The sequence below is a fragment of the Ziziphus jujuba genome, chromosome 10 (assembly GCF_031755915.1).
Source record: "Ziziphus jujuba cultivar Dongzao chromosome 10, ASM3175591v1".
Taxonomy (NCBI): Eukaryota; Viridiplantae; Streptophyta; class Magnoliopsida; order Rosales; family Rhamnaceae; genus Ziziphus; species Ziziphus jujuba.
The window spans coordinates 9508711-9526426 of NC_083388.1; the positions used below are offsets into that span (position 1 = coordinate 9508711).

The following is a 17716-nucleotide window of genomic DNA, read 5'->3' on the forward strand; positions in this document are numbered from 1 at the left end:
TTCATGCAGAAGGTAAGAAATCCACGTAAGTTCAGCAGTTGCAGAGGCCATGGCTCTGTATTCTGCTTCAGCGCTTGAACAAGACGCTGTTGTCTGCTTCTTGGACGACCAGGAAATGCAGTTGGCACCAAAGAACACACAATAGCCTGACGTGCTCCTTCGGGTGAGAGGACATCCTGCCCAGTCAGCATCCGAACACCCATTTACAGTTCTAGTACTTTGAGCAAGAAATCTTAAACCATACAGCATCGTGCCTTTTAAATAATGAAGTATTCACTTGACCATCTTGAGATGTAGCATGGTTGGTTTCTGAAAAAATTGACAAACCCGATTGACTGCAAATTGGATGTCAGGCCGAGTAAACGTTACATATTGAAGCGCTCCAACTAATTGACGGTATGCTGTGGCATCCACGGGATCATCATCAGTGAAGGATGGAGTAACTTTCACAGATAGTGGAGTGGAGATGGGTGTAGCTTCAAGCATGTTTGCTCTTTGAAGAAGATCACGTGTATATTTAGTCTGAGAAAGGAACAAACCACCATCAAACATGTTAACTTCAAGACCGAGGAAATAATGAAGGTTACCGAGGTCTTTCAAGGCAAAAGCTGTGCCCAAACGTTGAATGCATTTGGAGATGATAGCAGAACTGGTTCCTGTGATTAAGACATCATCCACATAGATTAACAAAATAATGAGATGATCAGCAGTTTTGTACACAAACATAGAGGGATCAGCACGACTACAAACAAATCCCATATGAAATAAGTATGTAGACAATTTATCAAACCAGGCCCGTGGTGCCTGTTTGAGGCCATATAGGGATTTGTGTAGACGGCAAACATGTGTAGGTTTGTGTGGATCACGGAACCCCGGTGGTTGCTCCATGTAAACTATCTCTTTGAGATCACCATGCAAAAAAGCATTCCTAACATCCAATTGCTTCAAAGGCCATCCAGATGACACGGCCAGAGACATGATTAAATGAATAGTCGTAGGTTTAACTACAGGACTGAAAGTTTCATCGTAGTCCAAGCCAGCAACTTGAGTATATCCTCGTGCCACTAAACGGGCTTTATATTTATCTAGACAACCATCCTCTTTTAATTTTGTTTTAAAGACCCACTTCGATCCAACAATGTTACCATGAGTAGGCCGTGACACCAATGACCAGGTGTGATTTTTGTGGAGGGCATCTAACTCGTCAAGCATAGCTTGGGTCCATTCTGGTGACTTGAGAGCTTGTTTAACCGATGTGGGTTCTGAAAGAGTGGTAAAAGAGGAGTGATAGGAAGCCACGTGGGAGGCAGGTTGTAATTCAGAATGACGATCAGGATGTTTTCGTAACTGATTTCGTGTGAGCATAGGATGGGTATGAGTGGTGTTTGGCGATTGTGGTTATGGAATGGGAAGGTCAATAAAAAGCCCGCTGGAAATATCTGGAAGTTGAGAATGGGTAGAGATGGAGTCATAGGAGGAGTCTATTTGTGGAGAGATAACTGGAGATGTTGGAGGAGAGGAAGAGTGATGTGGAACGGATAAAGTAGAAAGTGGAGTGGGTTGATCAATAAGGTGTGGTTCACGTGAAAGAGGTTGAAGGGGAGTAGACTCCTCATCCATACAGCAATCTTGATGACTATGGATCGGTTGGGAAGAAGTGTTTGAGTGGTTCATGGTCTCTTGTGGCTGTGGTTTATTTGGTTGGTGCCACTCATCTACTTCTGGATACACTGTTAAAGGAAGTTGATCCTGTGAAACATTATCAAAAGAAGATTTATAAGGAAAAACAATCTCATCAAAAACCACATGTCTAGATATAAAGATTTTATTTGTGGTTGGATTCAAACATCTGTAACCTTTATGCATGGGACTATATCCTATGAATACACACGGATAGGATTTTTTTCTGAATTTGGTATCTCCTTGATTTCGTATGCAAGGAAAACACCGGCAACCAAGAACTTTAAGCCTAGTATAGTCTGGATTCCTACCATATAACTGATAATATGGTGTCTTCATGGCTAAAACAGAGGAAGGAAGCCGATTAATTAAATATACAGCAGTTAAAAACACATCAACCCAATATTTCAGAGGGATATTAGCATGAAAAACCATAGTTAATCCTGTTTCAATAATATGCCGATGTTTTCGTTCGGCAATTCCATTTTGTTGGGGTGTTCCTGGACAAGATAGTTGGTGTATGATGCCACACATATCCAAATGAGATTTGAGAACTCTTGAAATAAATTCTCCACCACCATCACTTTGAAAAACTTTAATTTTCCTGTCAAATTGATTTTCTACCAGCCGTTGAAATTTCAAGAAACACTCATAAAATTCAGATTTTTTCTTTAAAGGAAACAACCAGCAGAATCTACTAAAATCATCCACAAAAATAGCATAGAATAAGAAACCTTGATTTGAGGCAATTGGAGCTGGATCCCATAAATCACAGTGTATTTTATCTAATGGAAAATCACAGAAAGATTCAGATTCCTTAAAAGCAAGCTTACATCTCTTGCCCATTTGGCAACTATCACAAAGTTTATAATTATTCATCCAACTAGAGATAGAAAAATCCTTATTTTTATTTAAAACTTGTAAAACTTTAGAATGTGGATGTCCTAGGCGTTGGTGCCAAATTCCTGAAGATGCTTGACCTCCTTTGATGGCATTAAAACTGTTAGGTATCCATTATCCAAAGCATAAAGTCCTTCTTTCTTATGCCCCTTCGCTATTGTCTTCTGATTTTTGTCCTTAATCACAAAACCAGAGGATGTAAATTCAACAGTGCATGAGTTATCATGAGTAAGCTTGCTAATTGAAAGCAAATTTTTGGTTAAGTTAGGTACAACCAAAACATCATTCAAAGATAATTTGTGATTTCCATTTATAATTGTAGTGCTACCTGTGTGAGAAATAGGTAAAGCTTGTCCATTCCCAAAATGTATCATATCATTGCCTATGTAAGGTTTCTTAAGAGATAGGATACCTGGGCTATTAATCATATGAGCATTTGCTCCACTATCAGCATAAAACTGACTGCTACCAGCATCTTTGAAGGAAGTATGAGCTTCTACCCGTGGTTCATCTTTGTCCAAATAATCATACCTATACCAACACTTGGAAGCAGTATGGTATGGCATCTCACAAATTTGACATATAATAGGAGAGTTAGCACTAGAATGATTACCATTTTTGTCACTCCTTTGTATCTGCTGGTTTTGAATTCTTGATGGTCCCCGGATCCATCGATTTTCCTCCTGTTGAGTTTGCCGATTCCATCTACTATCGTCAAAATTACGATATGGTGCAAATCGGTTTGCAGGAGCAAAACCTCGTCCCCGTGAGGAGAAACGGCCACCTCCACGATTTCCACGTCCTCTACTACGCTGACCAATAAAGGCTTGATTTAGATCAATTTGTTTAACTTCTTCCTGATCTAGCAGCATCTGTTCATGACTTCTCAAGGCTAAGACGAATTGTGTGAAGGTCAGGTAAGGTTGTTTCGAGAGCATTGCCAATCTAAAGTCTTGATATTTTTGTCCTAATCCCCAAGATAAGTGAAAACACTTATCTAAATCTTCAACCGGTTTCCCGATGGCTGCCAAATTATCACACAGGGTGTTGAAACGTTTGATAAACTCATCGATTGAGGAATTACCGTTTCGCAATCCCATGAGACTATCAGTTAAGAATATCTCCTTCTCTTTGGTAGCAGGTAACAAATGTTCTTCTATTTTGCTCCACACAAGATATGCAGTATCTAATCCAAAAGTGAAACTCAGAATATCAATGGACATTGTTCCCAACAGCCATGTAATTAAAAGGCCATCGTTACTCATCCACAACATATGATTAGGATTTATGACCTGTCTGGTTTCATCGCTCGAATCGGAAAGCTTAGCCAATGGAATGGTATCATCAAGGATATGATGATAGATTCCTAAGCTTCGGATGAGAGGAATAATCTGTGCCCGCCATAAAAGATAGTTTGTTGAATCTAACTTGATTGAGATAAGACTGGAGCATTGATGAAAAGATTGAATTGTCAATCTCGGTTCCACCTCAGTGATAACATTCAGATTGATCTTTGAGTACTCTGATACCATGATGAAACTCAAGATTAACAAAAATAATATTTAAGAAATAATGCCTTATAAGAATTGCTCTGTTTTCACGTTAGTCAAACAGAGGTCATACAATACATATATATATGAATAGTAAACAGCTACGTACTACGTAATACATATGATAAGTATACATAACCATAATTATCCCCTAATCCCTTTATCCTTATCTCTACACAATCTCATATCCTTTAGGATATCTTCACCTTTATCACACAGGTGGCCACACGGGTTGTCATCATCTTTTGGGTGGTTGATATTCTGTGTTATTCTGGCAGTATCTATTGTGTGAGGTTTATCAATGCATGCACTACTTTTATCTTTTTATGATTAAATTCAACTAGTACGTATAACTCTTCTCCACTCCAAACCTTTTTTCATCTTTGCCGGTTCATAATTCTCTAAAATTCCATACAATTTAACTAAAATATTTTGTAACTAGAAAGAGAGAAATATATATTATTACTAAATATATAAATAGCATATATTTAATTATATGCATACTTTACTTCAAACTGCTGGTGTATATGCCATTCTATTGGAAAAGAATCCAACATCGGATATCTCTGATTGCGCGAGCATACCACCTTCTAGATTAAAGGAAATAGAGAAGACAATAATAATAATAATAACAATTGCAAAAATAAAATAAAATCAGATGATTATATTTAATTGCAGATAATAAATAATTAAGAAGGTTCTAATGCCTTAATAATTAAAGGATTTTAATTAACTAAGAAAAAGTAAATAAGAACAATGCCAAAAATACTAACAATAATAACAATAATTAAAGCCAATAAAATAGGCAGTTTAAGGACCATCATAAAATTACATGGCCGAAAAGTGTTGTAGCATAAAGAGATGTAGTAGACGTTAAGATCCGCTTCAATGAGCAAATGAAATTTCAATATATAGTAAAAGAAGCCACCCATAAATCTCTTACTTTTTCGATGTGGAAAAATTAAAAAACTTATAGTTCTAAAATCTAATTTATTTTCTTTCTCCTAATCCATGTACGATATTTTTCGTTATGCTTCCTTATTATCTTAAACCGAAAATATTGGTATAAATATTACCCCCTCATGTTTCATTAAATTAGAATAATTTGATGAAATGTGTACTTTTTTAATTTTTCGATCTCATTTCTCCATACTAGTACCCTACGATAGTCATCGACATGATCATGTTGGTCTTCATTGTCTTAATCTACGGCATTTCATCTTCTGTCCAAACTAGAATTCTTTTGGATCTTGCTTTATAGTCGTACTACCAGTTTCTCAACAACTCTTGGATCCATGCTCAAGCATTTATTCATATTGATCCTGATTTTTGGCTATCCAAAGTTTTGGTTGGTCTGAAGGTTATAATGTTCATTCCTTGGATTCCATATCGACAACACTTTTGGTTATGGCTTTGCCATATAAACGGTTGCCCCCCAACCTGAATTCGATTTTTGATCGGTAGAGGGACATATAGGTGTCTATAAGTGTCTATGCGGCTTGGGGTTTCTACAACTGGATGGATGCAGTCAGGGGGGGTTCAACATCGGGGCAGATATGGCCTGTGGAGCCAGTTTCAGTGCAAAAACAACCTTGGAGGCTAGCATTCCTATAGGTTCCAATGTAGCATGGGGTTCCTGCAACTAGATGGATGCAATTTGGGGGGCCAATATTAGGATAAAGGTGGCTTTGAAGCCCAGCACTTGATACTCATTTTGATCATAAATTGGTCATATGCCTTTTAGTGCGTCTTAGAGGGCCTGCTATCATTGGTGCATGAATTCAATAAATGCTACCATCTTTTTGTTGTGCTCTTTTACGTCGTTACTCATTTGACGTAAAATATCTCAAATGACTTTATTATCATTTGAAATCATCTCAGCTTCTTAGTTGATAGGTCCCACCGGACGTGTCAAAAAATAACGTTGGAAAAAAATTCAATACCAAACATCTCTGATTGTGCAAGCATGCCACCTTCTAGATTGAAGGAAATAGAATATAATAATAATAATAATAATAACAATTGCAAAAATAAAATAAGATCAGACGATTGTATTTAATTGCAGATAACAAACAATTAAGAAGCTTTTAATGCCTTAATGATTAAAAGACTTTAATCAACTAAGAAAAAGTAAATAAGAATAACGCCAATAAAAATAATAATTAAAGCCAATAAAATAGGTGGTTTAAGGACCAGCACAAAATTAAATGGCTAAAGCTAAATAATAGGTGGCTAAGTACCAACACCAAATAAAAACTAAAGAATAAGCGGCCAAAAGGTCTGCACTCTATTAAAATTTAGAATTAAAAATAAAAGAAGTATTCTAGTGTAAAGAGATACAGTAGAAGTTGAGGTCTACTTCAATGAGAAAATGAGGCTTTAATATATAGTAAAAGAAACTATACACAAATATCTTACTTTTTCGATACGGGATAATTGAAAAACTTATAGTTTTAAAATCCAATTGATTTTCTTTTTCTTAATGCACGTGGATATTTTTTGTTATGCTTCCTTATTATCTTAATCTGAAAATATTGATATAAACAAACCCTAATCAACTTTTGGATTTGCTTGGTGAAAAAAGAAAGTTCTGAACCAATAAGGCGCTAATTGAATTGGTAATAGATTTAACGTCGGAAGTTTTACCTGGTCAAAAGGTAGGAGTTTGAGTTGGAGTAACCCATGTTGAGAAATGAGATAACTATTAATACTTTAGTCCTCATTTAAAAGTTAGATTCATATCCAATTGAGTACAAGGAAACCTTGTGATCAAATACCAAAGCAAAAAACAAAAGAAAGTTAACTACTTTTCTTTTTTTTTTTCTTTTTTTATATTTTTCTTTTATTTTGCTTAAGCATAAGTATTTTCCATACTGCTCATAGGGGACACATAAATTTGTCACCGGTCAATTAAGCCCACAAACTCAAAACCCCTTTATTTTTTCTTTAATTAATGAGTAATTACAAAAACTAAAAATAAGAATAAAAAATACATTGCATATTTTACTACATACACTTGTTTCCTCTGTATTATACATTCTCTTTATTGCTATAGACTTTGTGCGTGTATAAAAATTCTTGGTCCGATATATCAATTGAAAACACACATAAATGGGCCATGGAAAACCTTAACTAGCTTTGTTATTCATTAAAAATAAATAAATAAATAAATAAAAAGAAAGAACAAAACTTAGCTTTGTCAAAATAGTTTAAATGTAATAATGATTTATCTTCTGAAAGTTCTCAATTTGGTATCAGAAAAGGGTCCAAAAGGTTCTATATCAAAACTTGAGAGCTTTATTAAAAAAAAAAAAAAGAAAAAGAAAAGTGTTGTGGATAAGTTTTCACCTAGTTGCCTAAGCAGGCTCGGACGAAGGACGATCTCGAATAAGAAGAAATGACTTCAAATTGTGAAAAGACCTCAGGTTGTAGAATAATCTCAGGTCATGGTAACAACTTGAGTAAGAAAGGGATGATCAGATAATCCAATATGACCTTAAGGAGTTTAACGACCTCATGAGCTTGTCCCCAAAAAGATTCACAACCTTAATGGAGTTCGAGGCCAATCCCATCAAAAAGGAGCTCATATTCAACAACTTGAAAGTGGCACCCATTAGAAACACATTAGCAGGGAAGTTCGGACTCACACTAGATCAACTTGGAACCTAAAAAAGAGATGAATAATGAAAACATGTGCTAAGACACGAAGGCATTTACTACTTCCACCAGGAATGACCAATCTGAAGATGTCACTTGTCAATAAGCTCATACTAGACCTGTAGATGAGCCAGGTCAAAAAATTGAATTGTTCAAATTCAAACAGCAATGTGAAAGCTCCTAGTCAGCAGAGCTTGTCAATATTTCTAGTTAACACCTCGTTAGAAGTCCAAAAATACTCCATATGAAAAGAACTTCCTTAACTAGGAATAAAATAGCTACGTGGCATCCACTCAGCAATGTAGAGTGCCATGTGTTGCAAATGAACCCTCCATCATTTCTCTATAAGAGGCACAGGTTCGCTCTAACTCAAGGATTGTCCTTTCGATCTTCTCTTCTCTGTCGGTCCCTTTTCACTCTTTCTCTAAGAATTATCTCTTACAAGCTGCTCTAAAGGCACTCCCTTAGGGTTCTCCACCTGAGCTCATCACTGACTTGATTATTGGAGGATTTGCGCGCGCACCATTACTAATGCCCCCTGACGAGTTTTCTTTGATTTTTAGGCTGTTACCACTATCTCGACTTAGGATTAAGAGATCGATCAAAGAAGGTTTCATGGCGAATATTGGCACAAATTCAACCCAAATAACTTAAGAACAATCATATCTAAACAAGACAAACCATCTTATAACATAATCAAAATTCGACAACAACAAAATGTAAATATCTAATTGAGCCTAAAAAAGATCACGTCTACCCATCAATGAAAGTGCCTGTAACAATGAAAAAATTGAAGATATAATTTTATAAAATGTCAATGTTTTTAGAAATATAAAAAAAAAATTATAAAAACTATAAATATTTAATTTAAAATATAGATTTTTTACATATGAAATATTTAATATTATAAAATGAAATAAATAAAAAATATAATAATTAGAATAAAATTGTGAAAAGTAGTTCATAAATATTAAAACAAATTAAGTGTTTATTAGTAACCAAATATTGTAAATTTGACTAATTAAATATGTAGCTACAATTTTAAATAAATCAAAGTATGCAATTTTATTTGAAATTAATAATATGTATAATATATATAAATAATTTATTATTATGCGCCAATAATGGTACTAATTATGTTCTTGATAAAGTATTATTATTTTAATTACATACCACAATACTTGATGAAACATAATTATAAATTTAAAATCCTAGTTAAAAATAATAGTTAAATGTTATCGTTTTTCTAATCATTTTTTAACTATAGTGATTAAAACGTGAACATCGAAAATAATGATATATCTATAGATAACCATCAACAAAATTCTATATTTTTTGATATTTTCATAAAAAAAAAAAATTTTATTAATTTCCATCAATAATTATCAATATCATTAATAATTACTGATAAATTATACTTTTTTATTAATATCAAATATATCAATAAATATTTTTTAACCCCTTAACCATATTAAATATAAAAAAAATTATAAAAATTTGATGAAAATATTAACAAAATAATATTTGCATCCGTATAACCTTAAGTCTAGAAAAGATGAAATGAAATGTAAATATGTCAAATGCAATCATAATCTGCCTCTCAACTCAAGCTTTTAAAAGATGATAATGCATAATTTGGCAGATGTACAATAGTTATGTACAATCCCAAAGCACCTACTGTTTATAACTATCTAATCAAACATTTATGAGCATCTAGATAAGAGAAGGTTGAAAATTTGATATCTACGGCTGAGTACCCTCTTGGAAATCAATTTTTATATAAAGAATTAATAATAATAATAATAACAATAATAACTAGTACCTAAATAATATATGGACCAATAAAGCACCCTGACCTGAAATATAATTACAGATTAATATTCATACTATATGTACTATCTTATTTATTAATATATATTGATTTATATTTAATTATAATTATCTATTTAAAAATTATATTTTTTATTTTTAAATTATATTAATATATCAATCAATTAAATAATAATATATATTTTTAATAAATATATTGATAGAAAAATGTTATCCGTAGAATCACTTATAATTATAAGTTCAATCCCTCGCTCCAATATAATAAAATAAAAATAAAATAATAAATAAAAAAACATAAACGGATAATAATCCCATTAATTGAGAATAAATAAAAAAATAAGACCAATATTCACTAACTGAGCCCAAAACAACAAGACCAAAATCCAATTCACAATAGGAGAGTGAAATTTTAGGCCCATGAAACAATTTGGCCCAATAACTAAATTTGGGTCCAAGAATTTGTGATATATTTCTTTCACTGGTTTGAAAAATAGTTTTGCTAGCATGGAAGCATTCCTGAGATGACAAAAGTAATTAGTTGCATTGAATAATATTTTCAATTTTCTTTAATTTTCATATGAAAAAAGAATCATTTGAACGAGGAATTTTTCGGTATACAATCATCCAATCAAATGGTCACATGATGTGTGAAATAATATTGATGGCAATTTTTTTCGTAAAGAAAATAAGAAAATGGGAGCCAATGATGAAGGAGGTAGAAGTTACAGGAAGGAAATGGAGTCACCTATGGAGATAGATAGAGAGGATGCAGATGGAGACCACCAGAATTCTGTTTTTGGGTTTCAATTAGCAAACTCGAAATGACCTCACTTCATTACTTTGCTTCTATATATACATATAGTTGCTCATCCGTCTCCTTCATTGTGTAATTGATCAACAAATTAGGATGTCAAGGTTGAGGCTAAGGAAGGATTCTGCCGATCAGTAGAGAGAGAACCAAAGAATGACAAGTGGCACGGCCAGGAAAGGAGCAGTGGAAAATTCTTGAGGAGGTTCAGGTTGCCTGAAAGAGATAAAATGGAGGAGGTTAAGGCTAGCTTGGAGAATGGAGTGCAGAGTGCTTACCATGACTGTGCCTGAGGAACAAGAAGCCTGACTTTAACGCCCATTCAGATCTCTGGTTTAGGAATTTTTTCTACTCAACTGAATGTACTTCTTCGTTTGTGAATTGTTATTTGCTTAGTATAGTCGGTTTTTCCCTTTTTTATGTTTGTGCAACCTTGAAAAGCAAGTATAATATTAAGTGTTCCATATTTGGTTAATTTGCTCAATCCAAGGCTTTTTTTGGTTGCGATTGTTTGTACTACTTTGGATTTCAAAGCTCTTTGATGATCCTATTGTTCGCATGACCAAAATTTCTCTTTACGTAATCATATTTTGGCTCCAGGTCATATTACTGAACAACTTAACATCTCCGGTCATAAATTCCTATCTTTCACATGACCAAAATTTCTCTTTACGTAACCTTATCTTCGCTCCAAGTCATATTACTGAACAACTTAAACATATCAGGTCATAAATTACCAAACATGCATGTTAAGTACTTTGCGACTGAACATGTTTAAAATATTCGGTACTTGTGATCAGACATGTATAGGTAAGTTCGAACATGAATATTCAGGTTTTTTTTATATATTATTATTATTATCTTGGTCTTTGGTGAAAATGAAAATTCTTGTTGTACAAGTAGAAGCTCTCTATTTTGTTCTGTCACAAAATACCAAATATTTTAAACATGTTCAGTCATTAAGCACTAAAATATAGCTCTCTTATGTCATGTCTCGCCAGCTCTTTGTAATCAGCACTTGTAAGTACGACCATATCTATGCTACAGTGCTTTGATTAAGTCCTAGGTGGACAATTTTCATAGCGACATCTGACCCAAGCACTTTACCGATAGCTGACCTAAGAAATGGAAGAAATATCTTTCTAAAGCAAAACCTTACCTGATAGAAAAGAATTCATTTAAGATCCCAACAGAAGAGTGAGGACGAATGGTTTTTGCTTTTGAACAAAACTGAGGTACATATAGCCACGTATCATCAATTTCAATGCTTCGTGTTCGATTTCTTTTTCCCTCATTCTGTCACCATTACACAGAATCCAGAATTATGGCAGACGATTGGTTTGAATTACATGAAACATCTCTTCACTAAAAACTGAGGATGATTACAATGTTACAAATGGTACATTTTTTCACATATATGTCAGAAATATATATATGTATATATATATCTCAGCCCTTCTGCCTTTTTCACTTCTCTACCCCAATCCCTGATGCTCTTTTTGAAGAATCTCTTGAAAGGTATAGTTCCTCATTCCCACACAAACAAATGAATAACTTACAGATTGGATAGGTGATCTTCCACCTTCCCATGCCGGAGCGCCACCTCCTTTGGATAATGAGAACAAAAGAAAAACCAAGCAACCGAAAGGAAAAACAAAAACCCTCAGACATCAACAGCATTTGCCGTGGAGGGTGTCTGCGACTGCTGTGTCTGAGCCTGAGCCTGAGCCTGAGCCTGCTTCTGTTGCTCAACAAATCTATTCATACGCTCAAGCAACTGTGAAGCCTTTCGCTTCCCTCTATCTGTACCATTTTGTGCCAAATCAATTAGCGGACCCATCACACCAAGCTCCTGGGCCTGTACTAGATGTTGATGGTCACCTGCACAAAGGTGCACTAAAACTGCAGCTGCATTCTCTTTGTTGCGCGGGGATCCACTCCCTATGACCTCCACCAGAACTGGCACTGCATCTGCAGATCCAATGGCTGCCTTCCCTTCAGAATGACTAGCCAGTATTGCCAAAATGGCCAGTGCTTCATCCACCATTCCTCCTCCAGGTTCTGTCAGCAAGCGCATTAGTGTGGGAACAACACCAGCCCTTACTGCCTTCCCCTTGTTCCCCTGGTAAATGCATAAGTTGAAGAGTGCTGTTGCAGCATCTTTCTTCCCCCTCTGGGTACCTTCACTCAAGAGTGTCACAAGTGGTGGAATGGCTCCCGAAGCACCAATTGTAATCTTATTTTCATCCACAACTGAAAGACTGAAGAGAGTGGCAGCTGCATTTTCACGAGCTTCCATACTCCCTTTCTTGAGTACATGAACTATGCCAGGAACTGCCCCAGAGGATATGATGCTTCCCTTGTTATTGTCACAAATAGAAAGGTTAAGAAGAGCCGTTACAGCATGCTCTTGAGTGCGCGAGTCAGGCGTTGAAAGGAGGTCTACAAGGAGAGGGATTGCACCAGCTTCAGCAATAGCCACACGATTATCAGCATTACGCTTGGCTAGAAGACGGATTTCTCCAGCAGCAGATCTCTGGTCCTCAGGGTTCCCAGATGTGAGCTTGCGCAGGAGAAGTTCAATCTTAGTACGTTCAGCAGGTGAGCAGGCAGATGTTGTTTTATTGGGTCGAGAACTACTAGGTCGCTTTGGAGGTTCAATACCATTTGCCTCGCACCATTGGGCTATGAGGCTGCGTAGGACATAGTTTGGTGTGAGGGCAGTGCTGGAAAGAGACTGTTGTGTCTTTGGGCACGTTCCATGGCCTGCTTCAAGCCACTTCTCAATACAGGAACGTTCATATGTCTGCAGCAACGGAAAATAAAACCTGTTAGAATTTGTGGCAGTAAAGTTTTACACACAAATTTCCAGCATGCACAATTAGCACTTGTCCAGGGGTCAAACTAAAAACATAATCAGTTGAAAAATGAAACCCCATTAAATGATTACAAGTATCCAATCAGTCTTCCATTCAAAGCCAACCAAATTTTCTGGTTTGTTCGTAGAAATTAAACAGAGCAAACCATATATAAACCACATTGATCTAAATTAGGAGTGAGTAGCCCAATAAATAGATGTAACGTGATAAATAAATTTTGATCAACAAACAATAAATTAAATCTTTTATCTATCCACAGGAAAGGGTGGTGATTAAAGCATATATATTATCAGTACAGAATGAGGAACATGCAACTGACCGTTGGCTACAACAGTCAAACCACATGACATATATACCTGCCCTGTTGAAACAATGACTGGATCCTTCATCAATTCCAGTGATATTGGACAGCGAAAATCATCAGGTATAACTGGGACCTTGTGGTTTTTATCTGTGGATGTGTGTCCACTGCAACTGGCAGGAGCACCCTTTTCTCTTGCAGGAGCTTCCATTTCCGGGTTTTCTGTTTGCACAAAATCTTTAATTTTCTTCAGTAGCGTTGACATTTTTTCTATGCTCTCCCCAGGATCCCCACCACTAATAGCAACCATGTCATGCAAAGCTAGAGACTCTTGCGTAAGTTCATCAATCCCCATCAACTGCATCTTTTCAACCAATCTTCTCACGACAGCTGGATCTTTCGCTGCATCATTGTCGTTGTGAAGGGATAAGAGGTCTTCATACAGCTCCACATCGGGTGCATCAGTCCTTCCTTTGGCTCTTCTGAACTGAGCAAGAACAAGCTCAACCTGGACATCGAAGAGTTAAAATAGCATACATGCATATAGTTAAAACAGCAAGCATGCATATATTTTTAAACTAAAAGCCTTAATAAACAGACTTAGGGAACTATGCTCCGGGGCCCACTTTAATACTTGATGAAGTAGATACTGCAAGCTCATAAAATATAAAACTGTGGAAATTATTGAAATGAGTCAAGTGACCATGTATGCATGTGTGAAGAGTTGGGATGCTTTAACAAATTTTGATATATTAAGAAACATTAGTAATTAATTAAAGCTATCAAAACTAGTACAACCATTCCAAGTAGCCAATATCAAGGTAAACACCCCAAATAAGATATGACAAGGTTAGAAGAGAAATAGAACTTTCTTGTTAATGCCCTCGATTATCACGTAACAGAAATGTTAATTGATGAATCTTTACCTGCTCTTTAACTTCATCTGATATATCAAGATTTTCATAGGAAATTCCACTCAAAGCTTGTTCCAATTGGGTCGTCACCTCCTGGAACTTATTCATAATTTGCTCCCTCTCTAGGACCTGCAGGCAGCATGAAAAGGTTAATTCACACATAGAGAGAGAAAAATCAGAAAATTAGGCATCAGCTTACTAAATTACTTAAGTACTTTTATACCGTCAAGTAGCAAAGTTTCCTCACCAACCCAAAAAAAAAAAAAGGTTCACTTCATTTCCCATAATAAAGAAATACAGTTGAATGCTAACCTAAAAGTTTATAAGAACAAAAATTACTTCATTCAAGTTACCCAAAAACAAAAAAGAAAAATCTAACTTGCAAAGTAAAAACAAAAGTGGCAATGCCATTTTTTATCCCAAAAATCCAAACCTTTTGTTTACTTGAATGTTAGCAAGAAAACTTAACTCCAAATCCATACCGGTCATAACAAAGAACATGGGTGAAACAATCAGGCACTACCCCTTGTTACACCCTTTTTCTTAAAAATTCTCTCAAGCTATCAGACTCATCCATGACTTTGGTCATAACAAAGAACATGGATGAAACAATCAGGCACGACCCCCTGTTACACCCTTTTTCTTAAAATTTCTCTCACGCTATCAGCCTCATCCTTGTAGAAGACTCATCCTTGATTCTACTAGAACAATAATGTAGGACACACATGAAACATGTAGTAGAATAACCATCTATCGTGATTTTAACATCAAAGCTAACTTAATTTGCATTTGAATTCCTATTTAAAGACCATTATCTAGCCTCAGAAAATAAATTGAATTCCATAAATTATGGTTGCTCAAAAGTATCAAAGTGTTCTCCAACTGTGGTGCAATTAAAGTGTATCAGTAATGCAAGGTCTAGAATGACCGAAAACATGTCTTATTTAATTCTCACACTACTAAACCAAGGTAAGATCACTAGACTACAAAATCATACAATGAAAGTGGAAATTTCTCCTAGATAGTCGACATGATGCCAAGATACCCAAGAATATCAAGTATAATATTTGTTTTCAATTTTCCAAATCAAAAGATTCTAAAAGTTTCATGTAAAACTTACACAAGATTGTATCCACTTAATGAAATTTCAGTTTAATGTTCATATCAAAAGGGAAATCCAGGTAGGCAGAGACAAGAGCACAAAACATAACAAAAGACAGGGTCCACACAAGAATATATCTTAGTGCAATAAAAAAAACTGTCGGAGACAAAATGGAAGCAGAAAAAGCCCATTAAATAATGATTAATTTCACAATGCATTGGTGAAAACGACAAGGCAAATACATTTTATACATAAGATTCGGGCGGTAAGCACAATAATTTACTTCAAGCTTGATGCGAACATAGAGATGATTAGGACAGTGACCAAAAAGCACAAAGATCCTAGAGACAAATGTGTCATGCTCCATATACAAGTTCACTAGAAGAACTGCCTAAATCAACGAACATACAAATAAAAGACAAATTTTTTAATCCTTCGTGATGAATCTGAAAGAAAAAGACTGGGCATTAAATCAAACAACTCCATTTATCTGACAATTTAACTAAGTAATGAAATCACAGTTCAGATCGCTTGAGAATTTTTACAATTATTTGAAACATAGTTATATATACAGAATTGTAGCAGTACACAAACTAAGCAGAAGCAACTTCGATTTGATGTAAGAAAACATAGTGATTAATAAGAAACAAAGCTTTCAAATATAATTTTTTTAGCTTAAAAAGCTAATAAACAAACAGAATCCAACTCAACTGTCTCATACAACTGTTTTTGAGCCCTTTTATTTTCGATCCATAAACTGTTTCAGTAAAGATATCGCCCTAAGTTTTTTAAGTCACTTAGACCAAAGTCGTAAAATGAAAATAAGCAATCAGATGGTCCAAAATTCTGCCAGAAGAAACTAATAAGGCCCTACCAGAATCGCTCACTTTCCTCCGTTTTTCTCAGCAACCAAACAGGGAAAAAAATTAAAAAAAAAATTAAAAAATCACCTAATTAATAGCTCGGATACCAAATAAAACCACCAAAACATAAATGCAAACAAGCAATCGGAGTACCAACACAACACACCAGGTAAATCTTGCTTCCTTCGCTACCGAATCTGAGCAATTCCTTAGCTGATTGAAGAGCATCTTTGAAAGAGACCAAGGCTTTAACGGTGTCTTCCGGAAGAACCTCTTTGCTGTCCCTAATCTCCTCGAACATTGGAGTTAACAACTTCAACCTCCTCGCCAAATTACAGTACTGCTTCTTGATGGAGAATCTGTACTCGGAGATCGAAGCAATCTCGCTCACGGCGTCGATCAAGCTCTGCACCAGCGCACCTTTATCCTCCTCCATAGCACTCAATCAGATCTCAGTAAACGACACCGTTTTCTGAAGCACCCCGTAGACAGAAATAGCTCAAAATAAACCAAGTCTCTTCTACTAAATTTTGGCGAGGTCGGAATAGCAGTTCTTGGCCGCCTCCATGAGAGAGAGAAAGACAAAGAGAAAGAAATAGATTTTAGACACAAAGAGGGTGCGAACCACGCGCATAGACTTTTTTTTACTTTTTTTTTTTTTTTTTTTTTTTGTGGCGCGGCTAAGTTAAAGCTTTTACACCAGGGTTGGGTTGGGAATTAACTCCTTGTTGGATTGGTCGGCTCGGCTTACGAGTTGGTTGGGTTTACGTTTATCCAACCCAACCCCAACCATCAGAAAAATTCAGGTATCTGCCTGTTTGGTTCTGTTTAACTACCGCCGGTTAATAGCTCCAATACTCAACTCCAGTAGGTTGACGTCTCTCCTAAACTTGTGCAAATTTTTTCAACTAATTTTGGATAAAAACAAATAAATAAATAAATATCGAGATGTAATTTAAATTATTAAAAAAGTTTTATTTTTATAAAATATATATATGTATATATAATACTTTATTTCACCATAATAATTAATATTCTATTGTTAAATTGAGACCGGCTCAGCTGCCATACGCCAACTTTCAATCTACACCTATGACCTATCTATATGTTCGAAACACGTCTTTTATCTTTAAAGTTCGAAAAAAAAATTAATGTTTTATTTAATTGGAATATTTCTGTTCTAGAAAATTGGTATATCAATATAAAGTATTAATTGTTATTTTTTGTTATTT

General features: G+C 35.2%; 2 protein-coding genes across 2 annotated transcripts; one reads left to right on the top strand and one right to left on the bottom strand.

Annotated features, from left to right (window-relative positions):
• Window positions 1-10310: 10310 nt before the first annotated feature.
• Window positions 10311-10718, top strand: LOC125420982 (17.8 kDa class I heat shock protein). Its single transcript, XM_048468670.2, has 2 exons — window positions 10311-10409; window positions 10524-10718. Exons 1-2 carry the CDS (start codon window positions 10311-10313, stop codon window positions 10716-10718), a joined length of 294 nt encoding a protein of 97 aa, XP_048324627.2.
• A 957-nt stretch (window positions 10719-11675) lies between these two features.
• Window positions 11676-17143, bottom strand: LOC107411106 (U-box domain-containing protein 13). The gene is made up of 4 exons (XM_016018623.4): window positions 16651-17143; window positions 14532-14648; window positions 13661-14113; window positions 11676-13231 (listed from the first exon to the last, which is right to left on the bottom strand). The coding sequence occupies exons 1-4, from the start codon at window positions 16918-16920 to the stop codon at window positions 12089-12091; spliced, it is 1983 nt and encodes a 660-aa protein (XP_015874109.2). The 5' UTR covers window positions 16921-17143; the 3' UTR covers window positions 11676-12088.
• Window positions 17144-17716: the final 573 nt, after the last annotated feature.

Excerpts from the sequence above, each read along its gene's own strand:
- LOC125420982 (XM_048468670.2), top strand. The coding sequence starts at position 10,311 with ATGGGAGCCAATGATGAAGGAGGTAGAAGTTACAGGAAGGAAATGGAG. Across the intron at positions 10,410-10,523 it reads ATGGAGACCACCAGAATTCT|GATGTCAAGGTTGAGGCTAA; the intron begins GTTTTTGGGTTT and ends TCAACAAATTAG.
- LOC107411106 (XM_016018623.4), bottom strand. The coding sequence starts at position 16,920 with ATGGAGGAGGATAAAGGTGCGCTGGTGCAGAGCTTGATCGACGCCGTG. Across the intron at positions 14,114-14,531 it reads CAGATGAAGTTAAAGAGCAG|GTTGAGCTTGTTCTTGCTCA; the intron begins GTAAAGATTCAT and ends TTCGATGTCCAG. Across the intron at positions 13,232-13,660 it reads TCATTGTTTCAACAGGGCAG|ACATATGAACGTTCCTGTAT; the intron begins GTATATATGTCA and ends CCGTTGCTGCAG.